General features: G+C 46.7%; 4 protein-coding genes across 4 annotated transcripts in view; 2 read left to right on the forward strand and 2 right to left on the reverse strand.

Moving 5' to 3' along the window:
- The window catches only part of LOC130267518 (uncharacterized), a 47,227-nt gene extending 19,586 nt beyond the window's left edge, over window positions 1-27,641 (forward strand). The window contains exon 3 of the mRNA XM_056517463.1: window positions 27,327-27,641. Within this exon, the coding sequence (XP_056373438.1) occupies window positions 27,327-27,641 (315 nt within the window). The remainder of the gene's footprint in view (window positions 1-27,326) is intronic.
- On the forward strand, window positions 1,071-1,451 carry LOC130267542 (histone H2B 1.1). Its single transcript, XM_056517490.1, has one exon. It carries the CDS (start codon window positions 1,071-1,073, stop codon window positions 1,449-1,451), a length of 381 nt encoding a protein of 126 aa, XP_056373465.1.
- The window catches only part of LOC130267548 (uncharacterized), a 48,847-nt gene continuing 25,809 nt past the window's right edge, over window positions 4,672-27,709 (reverse strand). The window contains exons 3-4 of the mRNA XM_056517496.1: window positions 6,667-7,014; window positions 4,672-4,986 (exon numbers count right to left, since the gene is read on the reverse strand). Coding sequence (XP_056373471.1) covers window positions 4,672-4,986; window positions 6,667-7,014 — 663 coding nt within the window. The remainder of the gene's footprint in view (window positions 4,987-6,666; window positions 7,015-27,709) is intronic.
- On the reverse strand, window positions 7,840-8,522 carry LOC130267523 (histone H1B-like). The gene has a single exon (XM_056517468.1). The coding sequence runs from the start codon at window positions 8,520-8,522 to the stop codon at window positions 7,863-7,865; it is 660 nt and encodes a 219-aa protein (XP_056373443.1). The 3' UTR covers window positions 7,840-7,862.

The following is a 27,709-nucleotide window of genomic DNA, read 5'->3' on the forward strand; positions in this document are numbered from 1 at the left end:
GCTGGAGATCCGATGTGTTCAGGAGCTTCCATTACACAGGAGGCTACAGTATAGGGGGCGCCATCTCTACACTGCGGTCCCGTCTATTGTGGAGGATCCGTAAACTACATCGTGAGAAAACGTATTCATTACGAGACTTAACCCTTCCAATACAAACTACATTCTGCACAACCCACACGGTGTCCTATACTAGATAAAATGTGCCGGATGTTGTTTAATCCCTATAACAGCCCAGATCCCTATCACACCCGAGATCAGCGGCGCCAGCTCTGTAGGAGACAATGTGGTGGCTCTTAGAAGAGCCTTTGGTGTTCGGGATGATCTGGGATAAGCGGTGATCACTTGCTCTTGGCCGCTTTGCTGCTCTCGGTCTTCTTGGGCAGCAGCACGGCCTGGATGTTGGGCAGGACGCCTCCCTGGGCGATGGTCACCCCACCCAGCAGCTTGTTCAGCTCCTCGTCATTGCGCACGGCCAGCTGCAGGTGACGGGGGATGATGCGGGTCTTCTTGTTGTCCCGGGCGGCATTACCGGCCAATTCCAGGATCTCAGCGGTTAAATACTCCAGCACAGCGGCCAGGTAGACCGGAGCACCGGCGCCCACCCTCTCGGCATAGTTCCCTTTGCGGAGAAGTCTGTGCACACGACCAACGGGAAACTGGAGTCCTGCCCGGGATGAGCGGGTCTTGGCCTTAGCCCGAACCTTCCCTCCTTGTTTGCCGCGTCCAGACATAATTATTACTGAAAACTAAATACTCAAGAGAAGTCTCTCTGTGATGTAACTGAGATATTCTTTCTGCTGCCTTTTATATGTTTCTGCTCCGCCCTTCGGCTCCCGTGATTGGGTAGATTTGAATCCTGCCAATGGTGACGAGACTTGAAGAAACACCAATGAACTGCACTGGGCGGGGCTTAAGACGCTCCCACAGGTCACATGACTTGCTTCTCCAGTAGAACAGTGAGCAGACAGCATTTCTTATTTGCATGGGCTGCATATAAATACGGCTGCGGTGGGAGGAGGAAGCATCATTATTCTCTCTGTTCTAGTGAAGAAGGATTGTGAGTGATTATTATGCCTGATCCCGCCAAGTCTGCACCAGCCCCCAAGAAGGGCTCCAAGAAAGCCGTGACCAAGACTCAGAAGAAGGACGGCAAGAAGAGGAGGAAGACCAGGAAGGAAAGCTATGCCATCTACGTGTACAAGGTGCTCAAGCAGGTCCATCCTGACACCGGCATCTCCTCCAAGGCCATGGGCATCATGAACTCCTTTGTCAATGATATCTTCGAGCGCATCGCAGGGGAAGCCTCCCGCCTGGCTCACTACAACAAGCGCTCCACCATCACCTCCCGGGAGATCCAGACCGCCGTGCGCCTGCTGCTGCCTGGAGAGCTGGCCAAGCACGCCGTGTCCGAGGGCACCAAGGCCGTCACCAAGTACACCAGCGCCAAGTAACCTGCTCCGCCTCCTGCTGTCACCCCAAAGGCTCTTCTAAGAGCCGCCACATTGTCTATGATAGAGCTGGGGCTTCTCCTGTTTGTATTCCCCGTATTCTCTTCTGTATATGTGGCCGCTATTCTGTCAGTACAGTCTATTGAGACTATATATATTCTGCTCCGGGATCGGGTGAGATCAGAGCGGCGGCTGCGGTTCTCACTGACTGCAGGATGTATATTCTCCTGTGGTGGAGCGGGGGGCGCTGTAGAGTTCTCCGTAGTTAACCCATTGCCCGATCTGTCTTGTGATCAGTGTTAAGTGTCTCCTCCACCAGATTCCCCGATTATTTCTTCTATAATCTCCTGATCGATCACACAGCCTTACTGGAGTGAATTGTTGCGGTAACGCTATAATATGTAGTCTGCACAATCTATAAATCCTAATTTACTGACCGGGGAATCTATTGATCGGTATCGCCGGGGTTTATTATGAGACTCTCATCCTACTGTGTGTGCACTGACTGGGAGGGAACAATAGAGAAACAAGGAGGATGAGGGTAGTAGTCAGCCACAGAATCAGCCTCTACATCTCGGGGAGATCTCTCCATTGTTATCGGGACCGCGCACACGGCTCATTGTTAACCCTTTAGCGGCATGTTTACTACAATGAAATGACAAAGGACCCGAGCCCGATTCTACACAGCAGGAAGGACACCACAGTATCAGAGTATTTCTCCGCTCATAGGCAGCATTAATTCTATATAAATCCCGATGGGTCAATGTTCATTTATTAATGCCGCTTTCCAGACTCACACATTGGCTGATCACAGGATGTTCAGGGTTTGAATTTCCCGCTTCCTCCAGACCCGATAACAATGGAGAGATCCCCCTCATTCTCGTGTATGTCACCAATAGTGTTGCTCGCGAATATTCGCAATTCGAATATTATTCGCGAATATCGCATATTCGCGAATTCGCGAATTTCGCGAATATAGCGCTATATATTCGTAATTACGAATATTCGTTTTTTTTTCTTTTTTTTCTTCACAGTACACATCACAGTGATCATCCCTCTCTGCTTCCAGCTTGTGTGGTGTAAAGAAGGCTCTAATACTACTGTGCGAGACTGGCTACGAAAATTCGCATATGCTAATTTTCGCATATGCGAATTTTCACGTATATTAATTTTGTATATGCTAATTTTCACATATGTTAATTTTTCGCATATGCGAAAATAAAACGAAGATATAACGAATATGCGAATATTCGCGAATATATGACGAATATTCGTCTATATATTCGCGAATATTCGCGAATTCGAATATGGCCTATGCCGCTCAACACTAGTCACCAATAAAGATCCTAATCCTATGCGCAATGCTCGCACAGCTGCCGTTGGTTATAATCTTTGGAAATTAATTATAGTCATGAATTATAAGTAAAAGTCTGGTGTAGATAACCGCACACCGCTCCCACTCATACACCGATCACCCTCCCGCTGTCTCGGTCTCAGCTTGTGAATAAACCGGCCGTGCATGGAAGCCTGAAGGGAAGAGATCAGTGGTGTCCAGGTGCGGTCTGGATGTTCCCAGTGATAATACTGAAGTAGAGTCCTCGCTAAAGAGTTAATGATGATTGAAAGTTGTCACAATCTAGCGCTTGTTTTTTGCGCAAATAAAAATGATTTTCCAGTTGTGTGGTCACATAGATGGGGGTAACCAGACGCATTTCAGTGGTTTAGATTATCTATTGTAACCAATAATACTAGTAGCCCTGTGATAACTTTTATGCTTCATGATAAATGTTTTATTTTTTGCCTCTTTCCTCGTTTTATTGGTATTAGTTTTAATGTTCCATCTTGATTTTTTTTTAAATCATATTTTAATTTTACTTTCAGAAGATTCATCCAAAGCTTTTCTATAGTTAACGCTATATTCACACGGACACGCGTTATAGCCAGATCGGGAAGGGTTTAATCAATGACGGGCCCGGGAATCTCTCCCCCACTAAGACTTCATCAGGTCTAAATACACGGTGATCGCTGACAGGTAAAATAGATTGTAAAACAACCGCACGGTCAGTGTTCACACTGGGCGATCTTTTCCAGTAATTTAATACATAGAACAATAAAATAATGTATAAAAAATTATTTCCCCGCCGCCTCCTCTTCAGGTGAAGGGAGTCAGGCTGCTGGGGGAGGGTGCAGGATGTGATCGGTATCAGGTCTGGAATAGGACAGGGACGCGGCTCCTCTATATACTCTGCAGGGAAGACCCCGTATACACCCACCATTGTGATGTCAGCCCCGGACATAGTGTCCTCTCTCCTCTCCGCCTCACTAGAATCCCCCTGATCGGCCCCCACAGTTTCCCCTCCGCCGCCTATTTCTTCCTATTTACAGAAACCAGAGGAATGTAGTCACGTGTACAGGGAAGAGGACGAGACAAAGGGAGAAACGATCAGAAGAAGAGCGCGAATTTCAAAATAGTCAACTGCGGTGATCAACCAATGAGCGAACATTCGGGTCTATAACTCCGCCTAGATTTAACCCTCTATGCACCACTTACAGTCACAGGTGTCGGGAGACTGAAGCCAGCAGCACCGATCACACAGGAGCAATGCAGAGGACACGATCTACATAACTATAGTAACTGAACTCAGCACCGAGAGGGTTAACTGCAAAGAACAATCCCGGGATCCTGCTTATGAGAACAGGCGGAATATATATATATATATAGATATATATATATATATGCGCAATTTACTTGGGTGTGAACAGCTCCATTAACATACAGGTGTTATATAGAGTGAAGGCTCATTTGTCCGGATAGCGGGATATAGAAGGGTCTTACCGAGATATTATCAGGAGATTTGTATGTTCTATAACACGGACTCTTTAGGAAGGTAATGAGTGATATGGTGGGGAGGGAAGTAATGTAATCTGGAGAAGATGAATGTAGATTGTAACAGTAACTATAATCACGGAGGAAGATGAGGGCAGTAGTCAGAACATTCAGAGGAGATCCCCCGGAGCAGATAGGAGGGAAATACCGATAGACTGATCAGGTGCAGCGATTATGGCAGGACAGGGAAAAACAAACACCGCAACCACAAGAGCAAAACACCGATCACACAACCTCTCAGTAGAGAAGACACAAGGAATTGTAGCCTTTCCATAGAACATGTGGGAGGCTCTGAGAAGAGCCTTTGAGTTGAGATGAAGCCGAGTAGAAGCAGAATTAACCTCCGAAGCCGTAGAGAGTGCGGCCCTGGCGCTTGAGGGCGTACACCACGTCCATAGCGGTGACGGTCTTCCTCTTGGCGTGCTCGGTGTAGGTGACGGCGTCACGGATGACGTTCTCCAGGAAGACTTTCAGGACACCGCGAGTCTCTTCATAGATGAGGCCGGAGATGCGCTTCACACCTCCCCTGCGAGCTAGACGGCGGATGGCAGGCTTGGTGATGCCCTGGATGTTATCCCGGAGCACCTTCCTGTGCCGCTTGGCTCCGCCCTTACCGAGACCTTTTCCTCCTTTACCGCGTCCAGACATCTTCTCTATGAAGCGAGTAGATTGCAAGATATCGAGTGCGGCAGAGTCCGGCTTATATAGCACAGGAGCGGACCGAGAACAATGACGACTTCCGGGGCGTTTATTTTATTGAATTTACATTCCTGGCTCCTCCCCCTCTCCCTCCGCTGATTGGCTGAACACTGTAACGGTCCCTATTTTGAATCTCCCGCTCCTTCTACATTACTCGCAGCTATTAATTTGCGGCTGGTTACTAATCCGATCCTTCTCAAAATGTAACGAATAATCTTTAGGAGCAGTCAGTCGTCTGCAAGATTTATATTACCAGCGATATCGGCGAGAATCCGGCCAGTGTAGAATAAAGAGGAAAATCTACAGAACACCGTGAGCAGCTGCATTCATGTTACCCGTCAGGTTCAGGTGTTTGCGCACAGCAGAGAAGCAGATAGCGCTTCTGGTCGGTGAGATTCGGTATTGTACAGATCACAGGGGAAATGATTTATATACAATCGATGAGGCGATTATATTGAGTCCCTAGAAGGTGGGATCAATCCCCCCGCTCTTTATACTCAGAGGATCTGTCGGTACCGGGCAAAATAGCGACAGCTCCGGGTATTACAGCAGCGGTTCTAGCACGAGGAGCGATGTGAGGGCTTCTGATTAGGTCACTAGGGCTGCTATACACTGAAAGAGTTAATAGACCGCCAGGACAGGACAATGGAGGGATTTAGAAGTGATTTTGTGGCTGAGAAGGAAACATCATAGTGCTGTCTATTAGCGGGACATGCACCGCTGCTGCCTCTACCAGGGATTAAAAGAAAAGCACATTTGGATCGTCCACCAATATTAATATCTTAGGCAATGAAAGGGTTAAGATGACAGGAAACAATTGTTTACCATAATCCTGCGGACCCAGCCCCGGACTCTGTATGAGCCCAAGCGAAGTATCGGGGGATTCAGATCGTTTTGGTCTGAAGAACGATCCATTCACAAGAATCGATCACTCGGGCAGTATTACCAGGTCTACAGGACTGCTCACCCCCGGGCACCAAGACTCTGCACACATTGTACGACAGTATATAAAGCCCCGATATGTGCAATGAGAGCGACCGAGAATAATCGTCCGAGAGCCTAACCCCACGTGTTAATATATGATAGAAGGGGAGAGATCGGAATAATAGATCAGCAGATGATCGGGAATATCACAATCTCGGGTGATCAGCCAATGAACCTCCAGTATCGGGGATATAGCTCCGACCATAGTGTTAACCCTTCAGTGTCCTTGCTGCCTGCCTTGTATTCCTCCTTCATATCCCGATTACTTGTTATATATGTCAGGAGTCTGAAGCCAGCAGTCCTGACCGGAGGGGACCGATCCTCTGTAACCCCCAGAATATACACTGCAGTCCCCATAATACCGGTCACCCCCAGGAACTAATACCGCAGAGGACAATTCTATACCTGCACATTTCCAGCACTGAAAGGGTTTATTCTAGAGAACTATACTGGATCCTGCTTATGAGAACAGGCGGAGAATCGGGACAGAACTGGAGACATTCAGGAATCAGCTCGTTCTATAGATAATTTGGTGGCTCTGATAAGAGCCTTTGTGTTGTATGCGGGTCCCGATTAGATCTAAGCTCTCTCCCCACGGATCCTGCGGGCCAGCTGGATGTCTTTGGGCATGATGGTGACCCTCTTGGCGTGGATGGCGCACAGATTGGTGTCCTCAAAGAGTCCCACCAGGTAAGCCTCGCTGGCCTCCTGCAGGGCCATGACCGCCGAGCTCTGGAAGCGAAGATCAGTCTTGAAGTCCTGGGCGATCTCTCTCACCAGGCGCTGGAAGGGGAGCTTCCGGATCAGCAGCTCGGTGGACTTCTGGTAGCGGCGGATCTCACGGAGAGCCACTGTACCTGGACGGTAGCGGTGAGGCTTCTTCACCCCACCAGTGGCGGGAGCGCTCTTCCTGGCGGCCTTAGTAGCCAGCTGCTTGCGGGGAGCTTTCCCTCCGGTGGATTTACGAGCGGTCTGCTTGGTCCTGGCCATGATTCTCTATAGACAAATCAGTAAGAAGTGATCGGGAGAGGAAAGAGCAGAACAGTTATAGTCCTGGCCTCATCGTGATTGGATAATGTGAGCCACACCCCCTACATCCCATTGGCTGATTCATATAAAGCTGAGCCCGCCAAAACACATGGGGCGTCAGCCATCGATCTTTGTTCAGAACAGGCGGGGCCCATCCTGGCCCTATTCGGTCCTGCCTGCGGACAGACGTAACTCCCGGTAATAGCGCCCTCCCCCGTGTCCCCTCAGACATGACGCGGTGCAGTATTCCGAGTGTTCAGATTGTCTGCCGCTCTCCCATATATAGGCTATTCGTGACTGCATGGCTTTATATAGTAATAAGACTAAGCAGCCCAATAACCCTCAGAATAGGGAAAATACAGGGTTACATTCATCCCCAAATCTCTGGTAAATCAGTTTCCGTAATCCCGTCTATCCATAGAGCGTCTATTTATTAAAGCAGTGTAAATCCTTACAGTTTATACACAGGAGATACATTGTGTTACAATAGCGACACCTTGTGGTGAGAGATTTATATAACCTTTTATGTTGCCGATTTGTAACAAGGAGATATTTTCGCCAAGCGCTGACACTATCAGTGTTACAGCAGAACATCCTCAGTTCAGTGTTCATAAGGGGATCTAGAAGTAAAGGCAGATGCATTGTGATTTATATAACAATATAATAAAGTGATGATAATATAGAAGGGATTTATATCACTATCATAACTATATCTCCCAGGGTGATATCCGGGCATTGATCATACAGCTCTGTCTGGAGGAGGTGGTGGCTCTGAAAAGAGCCTTTGTGGGATAAGTACAGGACGAGGCTCCCGATTATTTCTTAGCCGCGCTCTTCTTGGCTTTAGCCGCCTTCTTAGCCGGGCTCTTGGCAGCTTTGGGTTTGGCCGCCTTCTTAGCCGGGCTCTTGGTCACCTTCTTGGGAGCAGCCTTCGGCTTCTTGGGGCTCTTGGCCGCTGCAGGCTTCTTGGCTTTCTTCGGGCTCTTGGCCGCTGCAGGCTTCTTGGCTTTCTTCGGGCTCTTGGCCGCGCTCGGAGCCTTCTTTGGCTTCTTAGGGGATTTGGTCGCTTTCTTAGCTGCTGCAGGTCTCTTGGCCGCAGCCGCCGGCTTCTTCTTGGCCGCCTTGTCCTTAGTCTCCAGCTGGTTCTTGTTGATCTTGAAGGATCCGGAGGCGCCGCTGCCTTTCACCTGGAGCAGGGTTCCCTTGGTCACCAGCCCCTTGATGGCCAGCTTCAGGCGGCTGTTGTTCTTGTCTACATCGTATCCTCCGGCAGCCAGAGCCTTCTTCAGGGCGGCCAGAGACACCCCACTGCGCTCCTTAGAGGCGGACACGGCTTTAACGAGCAGCTCGGACACGCTGGGACCGGAGGATTTGTGGCTTTTCTTAGCGCCCCCTGCGGCTGATTTCTTCGGCTGCTTCTTGGACTTTGCGGCCGGATCGGCGGGAGGAGCGGCGGCTGGTGCGGTTTCTGCCATAGTTTATCGCTGCCGTCTATAACAATAAAAATACTGCGGAAGAGAAATATAGATTGCGGAGCTGCTGGCGACTCTTATATAGTCAGTGGCTGCGCTCTGATTGGCTGCTGAGCTGCCATTTTCATGAGCTGTTATTGGCTGACACAGAGCACAGGCCCCGCCCCATTCTGTCTGGTCCCTAAGAATTAAACAACCTACTTCTCATTATACCAGATAGGAGAACAGATACAATTGCTGTGCTGTGTAAATATAAACTTTAGTAACCAACCATAGTTGTTGTATCTATTTGTAACAATTGTATCAGCCTTTGGGGAAATAGAAATACTCGATGTTACAATTTGGTAACATGTAAAGATTAGAGTATAAAGCTCTCACCAGCAGGTGTCGCTGTTGTAACAGTCACTTATTGATTTCTCAGAGATTTAGGAGTAAATGTAAATCCTCTAGGTAATAGGTTGTGCACATCGTGTTTTACCCAACCTGAGAATTATTGCGATTATTTTCTCTTATGATATATTAATGCTACAGCAGCCCCCCAGATGTAGAATGAATATGGGGGCGCTCTCCTGTACTGCGCCATGTATATAGGGATAGGAATAGTTCTCTGAGGACGTATATTGTCAGCATTCAGATGTCTGTACAGGAGCAGCCGGTAATCAGTGTGAACACCCGAGATGCGGCACCGCGTTATGTCTGAGAGGACACGGGGGAGGCTCCCGGGATTGTTCTCTGCGGTTAACTCTTTCAGTGCTGAGAACTGTGCAGTTATGTAGGATGGTGTCATGTGACTGGGTATGGTCGGATCTGTGCTCTGGGGATAGAGAGGAGCGATCCCCTCGGTCAGCACTGCTGGCTTCAGTCTAATGACAACTGTGACCGCTGACCGACAGACATAAGGAGGACACTGAAGGGTTAACTGTGTGGGCGGAGCTATAGCCCCGATACTGGAGGATCATTGGCTGATCACCGGAGATCATGTGATTGTGATATTCCCGATCTTCTGCTGATTTATTCCGATTTCTCCCCTTTTATCATATAATAACACGTGGGGTCAGGACGGGGTCAGGCTCTCGAACGATTATTCTCGGTCAATCTCATTGCACACATCGGGGTTCCATATAATGAGAAGCGGGAAAATAGCGGAGAGGATTGTTGGGGAACAAAGAGCAGAAATTGGCACAACAAAAAAATGCCGCGGGCACGGAAGAGTTAACAATGATTTAACCGTTTGGTGCCTCCTTGGGGCGGAGCTATAGCTCCATACTTTTTGTTCATTGTCTGTTTATCGGCTCCTCGTGGATCCTGATCTTGCTGATCGCTTCTCCAGATCTTTTACTCTTCATCCATATAAAATGTGATAGAATAAAGTGAGAAGAGAGTAATGGACGGATATTATACCTGATCGTTTATAGATCTGCAGAGATCGTCCGGGAAATTCTCTCCTAGACCTCCGACCCCTGATTGTTCTTGCGGTAATAATCTGCTGGGTGTGATCGGGGGTCTATGGGGGATGAGATCTTCCTGGGACTAGAACTGACAGTAACTTTCTTATATATCCACATAAACAATAAATGTACAATGTAATAAAAATAGAGAACAAATAAAAGGGGTAAAATACAACTGGATCACTGGATGGTAAAAGGCAGAAATACAAATCATCAATAAAACATCCAGTAAATAGATGATGCGGCTCCTCTGATCAGATGTACAGGGGATAAAGCTGCTGTGCGGAGATCAGTAGTGTGTACTGGGCTGTAGGATAAAATGTATGAAATAACACAGGGAACCAACCGTGTGCACAGACTGATGGTTACAGCCGCCGACCGGGATCGCGTCTATATAGAAGAGTCCTGGGGTCAAGCTGTTCAGGCGATTAATTAGAGCTTCAATTATAAGGTTTCTAAATAAAATAATTTCTGATTTAACCACAAATTGATTTTAAATTGATCAAAGGCAAAACACCTGAAAGTTCACTGCAGGGGTTAATAGGATATGAAGATTGGCAGTGAGTTTACAGCACATAAAGAGAGATGGAAACTATACTACAAACCACCACTAGAGGTCCCCAGAGGACAGGAGATGAGGCTGATGGATTCAGTCCTCATTAGTGTTGAGCGGCATAGGCCATATTCGAATTCGCGAATATTCGCGAATATATGGACGAATATTCGTCATATATTCGCGAATATTCGCATATTCGTTACATTCTCGTTTTATTTTCGCGTATGCGAAAATACGCACATGCGAAAAATTAGCATATGTGGAACTTCGCACATGCGAAAATTAGCATATGCGAATTTTCGCACGCCAGTCTCACACAGTAGTATTACAGCCTTTTTTACACCACACAAGCTGGAAGCGGAGAGGGATGATCACTGTGATGTGCACTGTGAAAAAAAAAAAAAAAAAACGAATATTCGTAATTACGAATATATAGCGCTATATTCGCGAAATTCGCGAATATGCGATATTCGCGAATAATATTCGAATTGCGAATATTCGCGAGCAACACTAGTCCTCATTGTGAATGCAGTAAATGCTCCTGAGGCTTCATCCAGACCGGATGGTTGTAGCTTCAGTGGCGTTGCCACCCGGGTGCGGGGGGTGCGGCCCGCACAGGGTGACACCAACCTAATGGGGTGACACAAAGACGCTCCGCAGCATCCCCCCCCCACCCGGCCTTCACGGTGCGCCCGTCCGTCAACATGTTTGCATGTTTTTATATAGGAAAAGGGGGTGATTTGAACTTTTATCATGGGAGGGGTTAATGCAGCGGTCTTCAAACTGTGGCCCTCCAGATGTTGCAAAACTACAACTCCCAGCATGCCCGGACAGCCAACGGCTGTCCTGGCATGCTGGGAATTGTAGTTTTGTAACATCTGGAGGGGCACAGTTTGAAGACCACTAGGTTAATGTGTGTCTTTCAAACTTTTATTAAAACTTTTTTATTTTATTTATTTATTTACACTTTATTACACTTATAGGAGGAATCATTAGATTCCTCAGACAGATGAATAAAGATCTATTGATCTCTATTAATCTGTGTGCTCTGTGATCCATTGATAGAGCCTGGTCCAGCCAGGATCTATCAATGACAGAGCTTGGACTGGAGGAAGCAGAGGTAAGTCCTCCGGTTACCTCCATAGTGGATCGCCCCCCTGCGATCGCGCTGTGGGGGGGGGGGGGGGGCATCCACCCCACTAGCCCACCAGGGAGCATTCACATCTCCCTGTCAAAGCTGACAGCGGCGATCTAAAGGGTTAATAGCCAGCCGCGGCGATCGCCGCATGCTGGCTATTAGCGGCGGCCCCCGGCTACTCAGAACAGCCGGGGGTCTGCAGAGTATGGAGCGGGCAGGAATCCTGAGCCCGTTCCATACATACTGCAGAGCGCCGCAAGCATCTCCCCGTGCAGACGCGCCTCCTCCCCTCAGCTCTCCGAAGCTACAGCTGGGGGGGAGTGAAGGCAAAGGACGCAGGTCTGCACAGGGAGCAAGAAGCCACGCCCCCTCATCTCCCCCCGCACGTCTGCAGAGCAGGGGAGAGGAGACATACACAGCTTCTCATCTCCCCTGCTCTGCTTCGGCTTACACAGGCTGCAGAGTATGGAGCGGGCAGGAGTTGGGTGCCCGCTCCATACAGACTGCAGATCGCCGCCGCCGCCGCCGCACTTGTCAGGTCTGGCCCTGCTTGCCCGAAGCCGGGCTAAGGGCCGGACAAATTCACCTGCCTGGCGCCCAAAACTGCTAGTCCCGGGCGTCGGGCGATAGAAATTCCACATCCCTGCTATAGAGAAGACGTCACCTGTAGTCACTGATATCATTGTGTATTCTCCTCACTATAGAGAAGACGTCACCTGTAATCACTGATATCATTGTGTATTCTCCTCACTATAGAGAAGACGTCACCTGTAGTCAATGATATCATTGTGTATTCTCCTCACTATAGAGAAGACGTCACCTGTAGTCAATGATATCATTGTGTATTCTCCTCATTATAGAGAAGACATCACCTGTAGTCGCTGATATCATTGTGTATTCTCCTCACTATAGAGAAGACGTCACCTGTAGTCAATGATATCATTGTGTATTCTCCTCACTATAGAGAAGACGTCACCTGTAGTCAATGATATCATTGTGTATTCTCCTCACTATGTCCTATCAGAGCTGTAGTCGCTTGTCAGTTCTACAGTTAGGTCAGTGAAACTACAACTTCCAGCATAACCTCACCACTGCTCAAAGGGGTACTCTACTGGAAAACATTTTTTTTTTTTTTTTTATCAACTGGTGCTACAAAGTTAAACAGATTTGTAAATTACTTCTATTTAAAAATCTTAATCCTTCCAGCACTTATTATCTGCTGTATAAGAGATTCACAGGAAGTTATTTTCTTTTTTAATTTCTTTTCTTGACCACAGTGCTCTGTGCTGACACCTCTGTCCATGTCAAGAACTGTCCATAGTAGGAGCAAATCCCCATAGCAAACCTATCCTGCTCTGGACAGTTCCTGATATTGACAGAGGTGTCAGCAAATAACACTGTGGTCAGACTGGAAAGAACTACACAACTTCCTGTGGAGCATACAGCAGCTTATAAGTACTGTAATGATTAAGATTTTAAATAGAAGTAATTTAAAAATCTGTTTAACTTTCTTGCACCAGTTGATCTAAAAATAAATGTTTTCCAGTGGAGTACCCCTTTAAGTAGTTCTGGGAGCTGTATATTTAAATGGTGAAAACTTCTTTAACACTTTCCTATTCTGTGGCAACTGGTATATCTGATTATTATACTGGAATTTCTTACAATGCGCTACAACAGTGGTGTCTGTCACAACAGGCTAAAAACTTACTGGGGGGAGGGGGTAGGTATGGGGGTGACACCCTTTTCTACCGCACCGGGTGACACCAACCCTAGCAACGCCACTGTGTAGCTTTATAACTTTTAGATCTAAAACATTTCCAAGGCTTCAGTTTTTGAAATCTGTTACATTTTTGGGCTGGTACCTGTTTAATTGGAGGGATTTAAGTGGTATTGGGGCTTATCTCATGTGTTGGGCACAATGGGGGAGATTTATCAAAACCTGTCCAGAGGAAAAGTTGACCAGTTGCCCATAGCAACCAATCAGATCGCTTCCTTCATTTTGCAGAGGCCTTGTTAAAAATGAAAGAAGCGAGCTGATTGGTTACTATGGGCAACTGGGCAACTTTTCCTCTGGACAGGTTTTGATAAATCTCCCCCAATGGCGTGAGGCACTCTGCTTTTTGGATGAAATCAACATAAGAGAACTGATGAAGCAAACAACTACACTGCTCAAAAAATAAAGGGAACACGTAAACAACACAATGTAACTCCAAGTCAATGACACTTCTGTGAAATCACACTGTCCACTCAGGAACAACACTGATTGACAATCAATTTCACATGCTGTTGTGCAAATGGAACAGACAACAGGTGGAAATTATAGGCAATTATCAAAACACCCCCAATAAAGGAGTGGTTCTGCAGGTGGTGACCACAGGCCACTTCTCTGTTCCTATGCTTCCTGGCTGATGTTTTGGTCACTTTGAATGCTGGCGGTGCTTTCACTCTAGTGGTAGCATGAGATGGAGTCTACAGCCAACACAAGTGGCTCAAGTAGTGCAGCTCACCCACGACGGCACATCAATGCGAGCTGTGGCAAGAAGGTTTGCTGTGTCTGTCAGCGTAGTGTCCAGAGCATGGAGGCGCTACCAGGAGACAGGCCAGTACATCAGGAGATGTTGAGGAGGCTGTAGGAGGGCAACAACCCAGCAGCAGGACCGTTACCTCTGCCTTTGTGCAAGGAGGAGCAGGAGGAGCACAGCCAGAGCCCTGCGAAATGACCTCCAGCAGGCCACAAATGTGCATGTGTCCACTCAATCGGTCAGAAACAGACTCCATGAGGGTGGTATGAGGCCCGATGTCCACAGGTGGGGGTTGTGCTTACAGCACAACACTGTGCAGGATGTTTGGCATTTGCCAGAGAACACCAAGATTGGCAAACTTGCCACTGGCACCCTGTGCTCTTCACAGATGAAAGCAGGTTCACACTGAGCACATGTGACAGATGGGACAGAGTCTGGAGATGCCGTGGAGAATGTTCTGCTGCCTGCAACATCCTCCAGCATGACTGGTTTGGCGGTGGGTCAGTAATGGTGTGGGGAGGCATTTCTTTGGGGGCTGCACAGCCCTCCATGTGCTTACCGAGATGAGATCCTCAGACCCCTTGTGAGACCATATGCTGGTGCGGTTGGCCCTGGATTCCTCCTAATGCAAGACAATGCTAGACCTCATGTGGCTGGAGTGTGTCAGCAGTTCCTGCAAGAGAAAGTCATTGATGCTATGAACTGGCCTGCCCGTTTCTCAGACCTTAATCCGATAGAGCACATTTGGGACATGATGTCTTTCTCCATCCACCAACGCCACGTTGCACCACAGACTGTCCGCCACCTCATCAGGAACATTCCCAAGCATTGTAGAGAGGTCATACGGGCACGTGGAGGTCACACACACTACAGAGCCTCATTTTGACTTGTTTTACGGACATAAAATAAAAGTGGAAAACCACACTACAGGTTTATCCAACTTTTGATGTAGAGTGTGACTCCATATCCAGACCTCCATGGGTTGATAAATTTGGTTATACGGTTACAAAAATACCCAATTTATGTAGGTTTTATTTTATTATACTACTTAAAAAAAATTATAACTACATGCACCAAAATTTGTATGTTTAAAATTGTCATCTTCTGACCCCTATAACTTTTATTTTTTTTCCATATACGGTGATGTGTGAGGGCAAATTTTTTTGTGTGCAGTTGTCTGTAGTTTTTATCGGTATCATTTTTGTTTTGATGGGACTTTTTTTTTACATATAACCATTGACCTTACTGTTCAACCTCTTGAGTTCGAAGCCATTTTTCATTTTTGCTCTTTTCGTTCTTTCCTTCTCTCCTTCTATAAATCATAACGCTTTCAATTTTCCACCTACAGACCCATATCAGAGCTTGATTTTTGTGCAACCTATTTTACATTGTAATATTGTCAATCATTTCACCCCAAAATCTATGGTAAAGGGGCCGCATCTTGACACGCTGGCTACAGGTTGCACTCTGTAAGAGCTCTGTAATATAAAAAGTTGGAGGGACTCCCTCAAGACCCCCAAGGTGCTACACAGCAGTTTACGGCTTACTTTTGGCCACAAACAGAGACTGCTGATCTCCCGCTACAGACGCTGCCTGTTACCGCCTTACCTCAGGCCGTGGCAGGTTACCCACTCACTTTCTCTGGTCATCACGTACGCCACACTGGAGACAGGGTGGCACTCTCATCTGCTGTCTGAAGCCCTACACCACTCACCCCTGCCGCCACAAAATCAGAGCCCATAATTAATAGCTCCTGGGAAGATTTCCCCTCTGAGGCACCGGCACACCGCTGATGCGGTCAGGGCCAACGTTAGAGCGGGGAAAACCAGGCAATTGCCTAAGGCCCCCATCCCCCAGGGGGGGCCCCTGCTAGCTGCTCAGTAGCGGATCAGCAGCCCGCTGCAGCCCGGCCGTGGCCACTTTAAAACAGTCACAGGTGGCGGGCCCGGACACTTCTCCTGCTTTTTCTATTTTTTCATATTTCCTTACCTGGCTGCGCTCGGCAGGCTCAGGTAATGCGGTGGATCTTGTGGGCTGTGTGGATAATATGACGAGTGACGTCTGCTGCCGCCTCCTCTGCGTGGCGTCAGGGGCGTCACTCCTGCCGAGCACGGCCATGTAAGGAAATATGAAAAATAGAAAAAGCAGGGGGAGAGGGGGGACCTAATGTGGAGGAACTATACTGCCAACCTAATGTGGGGGAACTATACTGCCAACCAAATGAGGGGGAACTATACTGCCTACCTAATGTGGGGGGAACTATACTGCCAACGTAATGTGGGGGAACTATACTGCCAACGTAATGTGGGGGAACTATACTGCCTACCTAATGTGGGGGAACTATACTGCCTACCTAATGTGGGGGAACTATAATCTAATGTGGGGGGAACTACACTGCCAACCTAAAGTGGGGGAACTATACTGCAAACATAATGTTGGGAAGCTATACTGGCAATCTAATGTGGGGGAACTATACTGCCAACCTAATGTGGGGAACTACAACCTAATTTGGGGAAACTGTACTGCCTACCTATTGTGGGGGAACTACAACCTAATTAATGTGGGGGAACTATAATGCCTACCTAATGTGGAGGGAACTATACTGCCAACATAACGTGTGGGGGAACTATACTGCCAACATAACGTGTAGGAACTATACTGCCTACCTAATGTGGGGGAAAATATACTGCCAACGTAATGTGGGGGGAGGGGGGAACTATACTGCCAACGTAATGTGGGGGAACTATACTGCCTACCTAATGTGGGGGAACTATACTGCCAACCAAATGTGGGGGAACTATGATCTAATGTGGGGGGAACTATACTGCAAACATAATGTTGGGAAGCTATACTGGCAACCTAATGTGGGGGGGACTACAACCTAATTTGGGGAAACTGTACTGCCTACCTATTTTTGGGGAACTACAACTGAATTAATGTGGGGTAACTATAATGCCTACCTAATGTGGAGGGAACTATACTGCCAACCTAATGTGGGGGAACTATACTGCCTACCTAATGTGGGGGGAACTATACTGCAAATATAATGTTGGGAAGCTATACTGGCAACCTAATGTGGGGGAACTATACTGCCAACCTAATTTGGGGAACTACAACCTAATTTGGGGAAACTGTACTGCCTACCTATTGTGGGGGAACTACAACCTAATTAATGTGGGGGAACTATACTGCAAACCTAATGTGGGGTAATTTTTTGTGCTTTGATTTGTAGTTTTTATCGGTAACATTTTTGTTTTGTTTTTTCAATTGCTTTTTAGATTTTTTTTGATATTTGAAGTGACCAAAAATGTGCAAATCTGGTTAGTGCACTATTACGACTTTTGGAGCCCCTCTTTAGATTTTGCCTAGGGCCATGCTAAGCCTAAAACCGGCCCTGGATGCTGCTACCACTGCTGGAGACCAGCCTGTGCTCCCACCGCTCTCACGCTGCATGTCAGCTCCTGCACAGGATTACAGCCTCTCCTCTTCCCCTTCTGGGCTCCCTCTCCATTGCTCTGCACCGCCAATGTCTCAGCCAGAGCACCACCAGAGTCCTGTGCCTCCTGCTACTCCTATTGCAGACCTCCCAGAAGCCTCCTCACCTAATGTTAACCTTTTGGGGACCAGGCAACCTCCCCTCTCACAGAGAAGTTCTTTGTTCCCCTCTCATTGCCCTGAAACTGACCCAAAAAGATCAGAGCACCCTGCACCTACTCCATATGGTCTTCCACTCCTCTCCTCTGAATTTAGTACCACTGTGCAGTACTTTCATATGGACTCTGAAGCATTTTTTTCAGAGGAAGATTCCACTGATACCAGCGAGGTTCCAGACTACTGGGGGGGGGGGGGGATAGGGGGGATAGCCCCCCCCCCCTCCCCCCCAATAAAGAAAAAATTGTTCAAAACACTGTTAAAAGCCCGCTCCATGAAGAGCAGCTGAATAGCACACTCTTCCTCTGATGACTCATGTGGCCCTTTCAAGACCCGGGGACCCAAATCCCACATGTGTGACCACTCTCCTGTACCGTCTTTCTAACCTGCTACCATCCAGCCAGCTTGCTCTAGTGAAACACCTATTCTTCCGAGCCCAGAGGCTGCCGTTAATACTTTAAATAATCACCCTGAGCTACAAGACCTAATGGCACTTCTTCACATGAAAAAAATAAATAAATGGCACAGAGACTTAGCGCCTGTTCAAGCAGATGTTTCTCAACTAACAACCCGAGTGTCCAATCTAGAGACCTTCCGCACTTCTATTGCCTCAAAAGTCCACACATTGCGAACCGCCACTACTTCTCTTCTAGCTCAGGAATCCCCGATTGTCGACCATAATGATGACTTAGACAACAGAAACAGACGTAAAAACATATGCAAAAAGGGCCTCCCTGAATCTGTTGTCCCTCAAAAGTTGCCCACCACTCTCCAAAAAATATTCCATGACATTGTCCAGACACCGACTGACTCCCCTGTGGAACTAGACCGTGCACTGCAACTGCTAGTCACATCAGCGTTGGGTAAAGACAGGAGTGCAGAGTGCTTTGGTGATCTCACTAACAAGGATCTTACGATATATAAACCTCCTATTCATGTTATTGAGCATTTCATCAGAGAGGGGAAGATATCTTTTCACTGCCTCATACAGATCAACAAGCTGCCTGAACTTTATGAACCATTCTGAATTCAGTACTCTCAGCCCTTCTCAGTGCTGATCACTGTTAGTGGTTAGGTTCAGGGGTTAGGATTAGGGTTTAGGGATAGGTTGAGGGGTTAGAGTTATGATTTGGGGTTAGGGTTTAGGATTAGGTGTTAGGAATAGTGTTAGGCATTGAGATTAGGGGGTTAGGATTAGTTTTTAGGATCAGTGTTAGGGATTAGGATTAGGGGCTAGGATTAGAGTTTAGGATTAGAGTTTAGGATTAGGGATAGGATTAGGATTAGGGGTAAGAATAAGGATTAAGGATAGGAGGTTATGGAGTGAGAGACGGCTGTACAGCAGAAAAGTGTGTCCCTGTGCAGAGGGTCACATTCCACTACAGACACACAGTTTTCTTCATTACATTACCTTATATGACCACAGTGGTTATCAATGTATGGGATACTGATCAATGTGATCTGCTTTATAGTAGATGGGTACTTCACATAATGGAGGAAATTATTTATATGACTAATATGGTCCATATGATCAATATGATGTACTTGACTATACCATGAAGAAGGATCCATATCCTGAATACAGGATTGTATATAATATCTATTATTTACACCTCTATATAACCTATGTCAGTGATGGCGAACCTATGGGACGCGTGCCATAGGTGGCACGCCAAGCCCCCTCTGTGGGCACGCAGCCATAGTTTGCCAGGCGGGGTAAACCGGGAAATCCCTGTGTCCCGAAAGATTTTTTCAGACACAAAGCTGTCCCTGATTACCTTTCTTTGGCCCCGCGTTAACTTTAAAAATGCAGGGGCCGCAGGGAGGTAGTGCATGCGTGCGCCCATAGGAACGAAGGAGCGAAGCATCTAGGAGGAGGACGCGCGCTGGCCAACATGGTAATTTACCAGCTACACTTCAGCTTCGGCGCTCCGACCACCGCTCCTCCGGTCCCGAGACCTACTGCTATGGTCTATTAAGATTAGGTCATGACCCCTGTCCGGAGGAGCGATGGATGGAGCACTGTGAGGCCGTACACAGACATACAGCCTCCAGCCATACACTATATATGGCTGAAGGTTGTATGTCTGTGGGGGAACTATACTGCCTACCTAAGTTGTTTTTTCTATACTTAAACCTCAGTATTCTGATTTAATTGCTGTGCTGGCACTTTGAGGGAAAAAAAAGTTGGTGTTTATTACGGTTTGGGCACTCGGGCTCAAAACGGTTTACCAGCACTGACCTATGTGATGAATATGATCTATTTGGTATGTGATCTATATGATGCAGGGGTGGCGGTTGTACTGTCTTCTCAGTGGCATCTGGCACAGGAGGTTACATGTTCCATGCTGCTGGCAGACTTGTTGGCTTAGGGGTGATGACGGATCCTACTGCACTGAATACTCTCTCTGATTCTACCCTTGAGGGTGGATAAAATATCCCTGGTTGTTGTCAGATTTCTTCCAGTGTTATAATGCACACTAAGGTATCGGAACACACAATGGGCTTTTACCAAGTGTTTCCAAAAATGAAATAACCTATAATAGACTGACACAAGAAAGTGTCCACAAAATGCTTTATTTTTAACAAAAAGGATTAAATACAGCAACAGAGAGCCCTCCCATTTTAAAATGGCCCACCCCTAAAAAACACCAACCCCAAAAACACAAGATAGGGTGCACATATTGGAATATTCCCAGAGACAACTATCAACCAACAGTGTCACATCTCCCTCATAGTGCACGCTATTATGCCATATGATTTACAAACAGTATTAGTTACCGGTTATTGACATGCTGAGGACTCAGAGAGTACACCCCACCACCACCTCAATACGTGTTCTGAATATTTGTCAAGAAGTGGGGGTGGGTGCAACTGCCTGCCCTGAAGAAGTATTCCACTGCTAGACATCTTATCCCCTATCCCAGTAGCAGGACCCCCGTGATCTCCCACAACACCATAGGCGTGCGCAGCCTATTGCATTAGGGTGTGCACCCTAAAGCACAAACTCACTCCGCGCACGCGTGTGTGTGTTCATGTATGTGTGTATATATATTGTGGCAGTGTGGCAAGGAAAGGGTGTATTTCCTTGGCTCACCCTGCAGAAGCTCTCACCTGCTTCTTAAGTAATGAGGCAGGAAGGAAGGGAAGTGTATATGAGATGGAGACTCAGTCTAATCTAGGCTCTTCCTAGGAGACAGCATGTGGGCTGTAGGGAAGAGACAGAGCCTGCTGAGGAGTACACAGCCCGAGCTATGAGGGGCTCAAAGAGAGTGATATTGTGAGTAGAAGGTTGCAGGGGACATATGTTTAACCGGCTGAGGGAAGCTCAGCGGTTGTTAGTCAGGACAAACAGATCTGTTTAGGCAGTGACCAGACGGTCTAGGATTTTGTTTTGTTCCTGCTTTTTGTTTATTTCTTTCCCTGCAACCTGTCTAATAAAACTGGCAAGGTGCCAGATTTGCATTACAAGCGTTTGTTTGCTGGTTTATTGAGAAGAAACGCATCCTGTGGCGTGGTCCAGGACGATCCCAGAGCTAATCCCCAAGACGGATCGTCACTATATATACACATATAATACACACACACCACACCACAACACACACACACACACACACACACACACACACACACACACACACACACACTTACTTGCATAGTGTAGGAGGATTGGATCCAGGGCCGGTTTTAGGCTTAACATGGCCCTCGGCAAAATCAGAAGTGGGGTCCCAAAAGTCGTAGTCGTAGTGCACTAATCAGATTAGCACATTTTTGGTCACTTCAAATACCATAACAAATATCTAAAAAGCAAAAAAAAAAAAAATGGTACCGATAAAAACTACAAATCACAGCGCTAAAAATGACCCTCATACATCCCCATAGACAGAAAAATAAAAGTGCTATAGGGATCAGAATAGTACAATTTTATATTTTTGTATTCACATTAGGTTGGCAGCATAGTTCCCCCACATTAGGTTGGCAGTATAAATCTCCCACATTAGGATGGAAATATATTTCCCCCACATTAGGTGCAGTATAGTTCCCCCTCATTAGGTGCAGTATAGTTCCCCCACATTAGGTGCAGTATAGTTCCCCCACATTAGGTTAGTAGTACAGTTCCCCCACATTAGGTTAGCAGTACAGTTCCCCCACATTAGGTGCAGTACAGTTCCCCCACATTAGGTTAGTAGTACAATTCCCCCACATTAGGTGCATTACAGTTCCCCCACATTAGGTTCCCCCACATTAGGTTGTCAGTATAGTTCCCCCACATTAGGTGCAGTATAGTTCCCCCACATTAGGTTAGTAGTATAGTTCCCCCACATTAGGTGCAGTATAGTTCCTCCACATTAGGTTAGTAGTACAGTTCCTCCACATTAGGTGCAGTATAGTCCCCCATATAAGGTGCAGTATAGTTCCCCCATATTAGGTGCAGTATAGTTCCCCCACATTAGGTTAGTAGTATAGTTCCCCCTCATTAGGTTGGCAGTATAGTTCCCCCACATTAGGTTAGTAGTACAGTTCCTCCACATTAGTTGCAGTATAGTTCCCCACATTAGGTGGAGTATAGTTCCCTCACATTAGGTGCAATATAGTTCCCCCACATTAGATGCAGTACAGTTCCCCCACATTAGGTGCAGTATAGTTATAATTGTAGGGAGGAGGACAATTCTAGAATTTACCATGAGGCTTACGGGACTAATTCTACCCCTGATCTTATATTTGCCAAGGGGTTCAATGGGCGGAGCCAAAGGGTTGTCAAAATTAGGTTTTGCCATGTATGATTGTGACTGTCTATTATATGTAGCCTACATATAATAGACAATCATACATGATGGGGATGTAGTCCTGAGCTGTGAGCCTACATATAATAGACAGTCACAATCATACATGATCAGGGCTGGTGCAAGGACTTTTGGCACCCTAGGCGAAAGCTAATTTTGCCACCCCCTTGACCCCACACATTGGCTCTGCCCTTTGACACGCCCAACCATACTACTGGGGTGACACACTGTAACAAACCTCCTCCTTATGTAATCACCTTACTACTGGGGTGACACACTGTAACAAACCCCCTCCTTATGTAATCTTGTTACTAATGGGGTGATACACTGTGACAAACCTCCTCCTCATGTAATCTCCTTACTACTGGGGTGACACACTGTAACAAACCTCCTCCTCATGTAATCTCCTTACTACTGGGGTGACACACTGTAACAAACCTCCTCCTCATGTAATCTCCTTACTACTGGGGTGACACACTGTAACAAACCTCCTCCTCATGTAATCTCCTTACTACTGGGGTGACACACTGTAACAAACCTCCTCCTCACGTAATCTCCTTACTACTAGGGTGACACACTGTTTAGCAGACAGTGTAACAGTATTAGATAGAGACAGTATCACACATTATAGGATTAGATACAGGGGCTCAGCAACCAGTATCAGACATAGGGGGATTAGATACACAGCTCAGCAGACAATATCAAACATAAATGCACAGCTCAAATCACACATGGGGATTAGATACAGGGGCTCAGCAAACAGTATCACACATGGGGGGATTAGATACAGGGTCTCATCAAACAGTATCACACATGGGAGGATTTGATACACAGCTCATCAGACAGATCACACATGGGGGAATTAGATATAGGGGCTCAACAAACAGTATCACACATGGGAGGATTAGATACACAGCTCATCAGACAGATCCCACAAGGGAGATTAGATACACAGCTCAAACAGTATCACTTATGGGGGGTTTAGATACACAGTTTAGCAGACAGATCACACACTGGGGGATTAGATACACAGCTCAGCAAACAGTATCACACATGGGGGGATTAGATACACATTTTAGCAGACAGATCACACATGGGGGGATTAGATACACAGCTCATTAGATCACTAGTGTTGATCGCGAATATTCGCAATTCGAATATTATTCGCGAATATCGCATATTCGCGAATTCGCGAATTTTGCGAATATAGCGCTATATATTCGTAATTACGAATATTCTTTTTTTTTTTTTTTCACAGTGCACATCACAGTGATCATCCCTCTCTGCTTCCAGCTTGTGTGGTGTAAAGAAGGCTCTAATACTACTGTGTGAGACTGGCGTGTGAAAATTCGCATATACGAAAATTAGCATATGCGAATTTTCGTATATGCGAATTTGCACGTATGTTAATTTTGTATATGCTAATTTTCATATATGTTAATTTTCGCATACGCGACTTTTCGCAAATGCGAAAATAAAACGAGGATATAACGAATATGCGAATATCCGCGAATATATGACGAATATTCGTCCATATATTCGCGAATATTCGCGAATTCGAATATGGCCTATGCCGCTCAACACTATAGATCACACATGGGGGATTCAATACACTGCTCAAACAGTATCACACATGGGGAGTTTAGATACACAGCTCATTAGACAGATCACACACTGGGGGATTAGATACACATTTTAGCAGACAGATCACACATGAAAGGAGTCTCACCAGGTCAGTGTCTCTTCCCTGGATCTCACAGTGCTTCTCCAGCAACATGAGGGTGGGGCGTGGGGGGTGTTGTGGTTTTGCAGCTCCTCCAGCAAGACGAGGCTGAGGGGAGGGCGTGTATGTTGTCAAGATAGGTTTGCTGTGACAGGGGGGGATTTCGGCCTGGTGATGTCGGGGATGTCCGGTGGGGCTCGGGTTTAGTAGTGAGAAAAAAAAAAAAAAAGTCCTGCAGCAGCGGGCCGCGGTGATTAGGGTGCGCAACACCCGACTTTCTAAACAAATGCAGGGTTCCTGGGGCAGTTGTGGTTATGTCATGGTCATACCGCACCCCTTCCATTCATATATATCGGAGGGGGCGTGTCTGCTAACACCCACTCTATTCATGTCTATGGGAGGGGACGTGTGATGTGATGTCACAAGGGGGCATGGCCATGATGTCACAATCACGGCCTCCATCTTCTTGATATCTAAGAAAAACTTGCTGCACTATTACTATACACCACTAGAGGGATCCCTGGATTAACATGATATAATATGATATAATGACATAATATGATATGTAAGGAACATGGGGTGGGGGGATTTATCAAGTTATTTGGACTTTCTTTTTGTTTACTTTTGTAGCAAGTTGCCAGGCGCAGTCACTTTTTGTGCTTTTTTGTGTGACAATCCTAATAGCTCAGAAGTCTTTTCTAAAAGTCACAAATTTTGAGGGCAAAGTTCTTTGAAAATTCAAAAACCTAAGTAAGCCTGGACCACACTTTGGTAACTATTGCGCAAATAAAATATCTTCCAGTAACTCCTTTTTTTTTAACACCTTGCGCCAAAAAACACTGCTGAAAAATCAGTCTACACAAATAACTTTCCACAACACGAATTGATTAATATCCCCCATTAGAGATGAGCGAACTTGCAGTAAATTTGATTCGTCACAAACTTCTCGGCTCGGCAGTTGATGACTTTTCCTGCATAAATTAGTTCAGCATTCAGGTGCTCCCGTGGGCTGGAAAAGGTGGATACAGTCCTAGGAGACTCTTTGCTAGGACTGTATCCACCTTTTCCAGCCCACCGGAGCACTGGAAAGCTGAACTAATTTATGCAGGAAGTCAGCAACCGCCGAGCTGAGAAGTTTGTGACGAATCAAATTTACTGTAAATTCGCTCATCTCTATCCCCCGTGATATCCATCTTTTACATGGATCATATAATTTATAAATATTTACAACCATAATAATTAATTAATGATCAATAACTAGTGGATGCATCAATAGTGAACAATTAAATAATTTAATTCATAATTAGATTTTATGGGTATTAATGTAATTATGGATTAAATTAAAAAACTAATCAAAACACTATAAATCCACAGCTCCTGCCCCACAACTCCAACAAGGAGATCACATAATTCAGAATCTGGGAAATGGAAAATCTGTAGCTCCACATCCTAATATACAAACTCTTCTATATTACATCACTTTATTATTATGTTTTGTTATATCAAGCACAATGCATATGTATTTATTTGTTCCTGATCCCCTTACAGACTCTTACACCCCCTGCTTATCCTATACCAGATATAAGAGCAGCTGAATTTGTTGTGCTGTTATTGTAAGTCTTAGTCACCATCCATAGTTGTATCTATTTGTAGCTCTGTAACTTGTGTCAGCACCTGGGAAATATTACTTGTTACAATTTGGTAACATGTAAAGAGTATAATACAAAGCTCTCACCACCAGGTGTCGCTATTGTAACACAATGTATCTGATCTGTATAAACTGTAACTGTAAGGATTTATACTGCTGTGATAAATAAGACGATCTCTATGGATAGATGTGATTTAAAGGAGTAGTCCAGTGGTGATTCAGTGGTGAGCAACTTATCCCCTATCCTAAGGATAGGGGATAAGTTGCAGATCGCAGGGGGTCCGACCGCTGGGGCCTTCTGCGATCTCCTGTACGGAGCCCCGACAGCCCGCGGGAAGGGGGCGTGTCGACCTCCGCACGAGGCGGCGGCCGACACGCCCCCTCAATACAACTCTATGGCAGAGCCGAAGCGCTGCCTTCGGCAATCTCCGGCTCTGCCATTGAGATGTATTGAGGGGGCGTGTCGGCCGCCGCCTCGTGCGGGGGTCGACACCCGCTATCTCGGCAGAGAGCCGGGGCCCCGTACAGAGAGATCGCAGGGGGCCCCAGCGGTCGGACCCCCCGCGATCTCAAACTTATCCCCTATCCTTTGGATAGGGGATAAGTTTTTCACCACTGGACTACCCCTTTAAGGAAGTTATTGATTTACCCAAATTTGGAGGTACATTTAACTCTTTCGTTAACTGGTTGTACACATGGTGTTATCCATCCTGAGAATTGATGGGTTTATTTGTTTTTATGGTATTAACACGTGGGATCAGGCTCTCGGACGATTATTCTCGGTCACTCTCATTGCACATATCGGGGCTCCATATAAAGTCGTACAATGTGTGCAGAGTCTTGGTGCCCGGGGGTGAGCAGTCCTGTAGACCTGGTAATGCTGCCCGAGTGATCGATCCATTCACAAGAATCGTTCTGCCATCTGCTGCTCCCCGCACACACATTATACACCTGACAGATTATTGTGCTGCTATTGATCCTCTCCCATGTGTGTAACATACAGCTCACACACCTGCCCGATCACCATTCCCGCTCGGTACAATGACGACTGCTCTTCTCTAGAATGTTGGGGAGAATCGCGGTAAGAAAAAAAACTGATTATTTAGAATCGGAAAAATGCAGCAAACGTTTTGGAATGGGCGGGAAATTCAAAACCTTCTTGTCTCGTGTTCAGCCAATCAACGGAAAGGGGGAGGGGTCAGGAATGTAAATGTGGTTAAAAGAAACGCCCCCGGATGATGTCATTTTTGTTCTAGTTTTCTTTCAGGTCCGCCCATGTGCTATATAAGCCGGACTCTGCCGCACTCAGTATCTTGCAGTCTACTCGCTACATAGAGAAGATGTCTGGACGCGGTAAAGGAGGGAAAGGTCTCGGTAAGGGCGGAGCCAAGCGGCACAGGAAGGTGCTCCGGGATAACATCCAGGGCATCACCAAGCCTGCAATCCGCCTTCTAGCTCGCAGGGGAGGTGTGAAGCGCATCTCCGGCCTCATCTATGAAGAGACTCGCGGTGTCCTGAAAGTCTCCCTGGAGAACGTCATCCGTGACGCCGTCACCTACACCGAGCACGCCAAGAGGAAGACCGTCACCGCTATGGACGTGGTGTACGCCCTCAAGCGCCAGGGCCGCACTCTCTACGGCTTCGGAGGTTAATTCTTCTCCTGAAATTTTCTCCTCCCCCCCCCCCCCCAAAGGCTCTTCTCAGAGCCGCCCACATGTTC

This window comes from Hyla sarda, chromosome 4, assembly GCF_029499605.1.
Source record: "Hyla sarda isolate aHylSar1 chromosome 4, aHylSar1.hap1, whole genome shotgun sequence".
NCBI lineage: Eukaryota > Metazoa > Chordata > Amphibia > Anura > Hylidae > Hyla > Hyla sarda.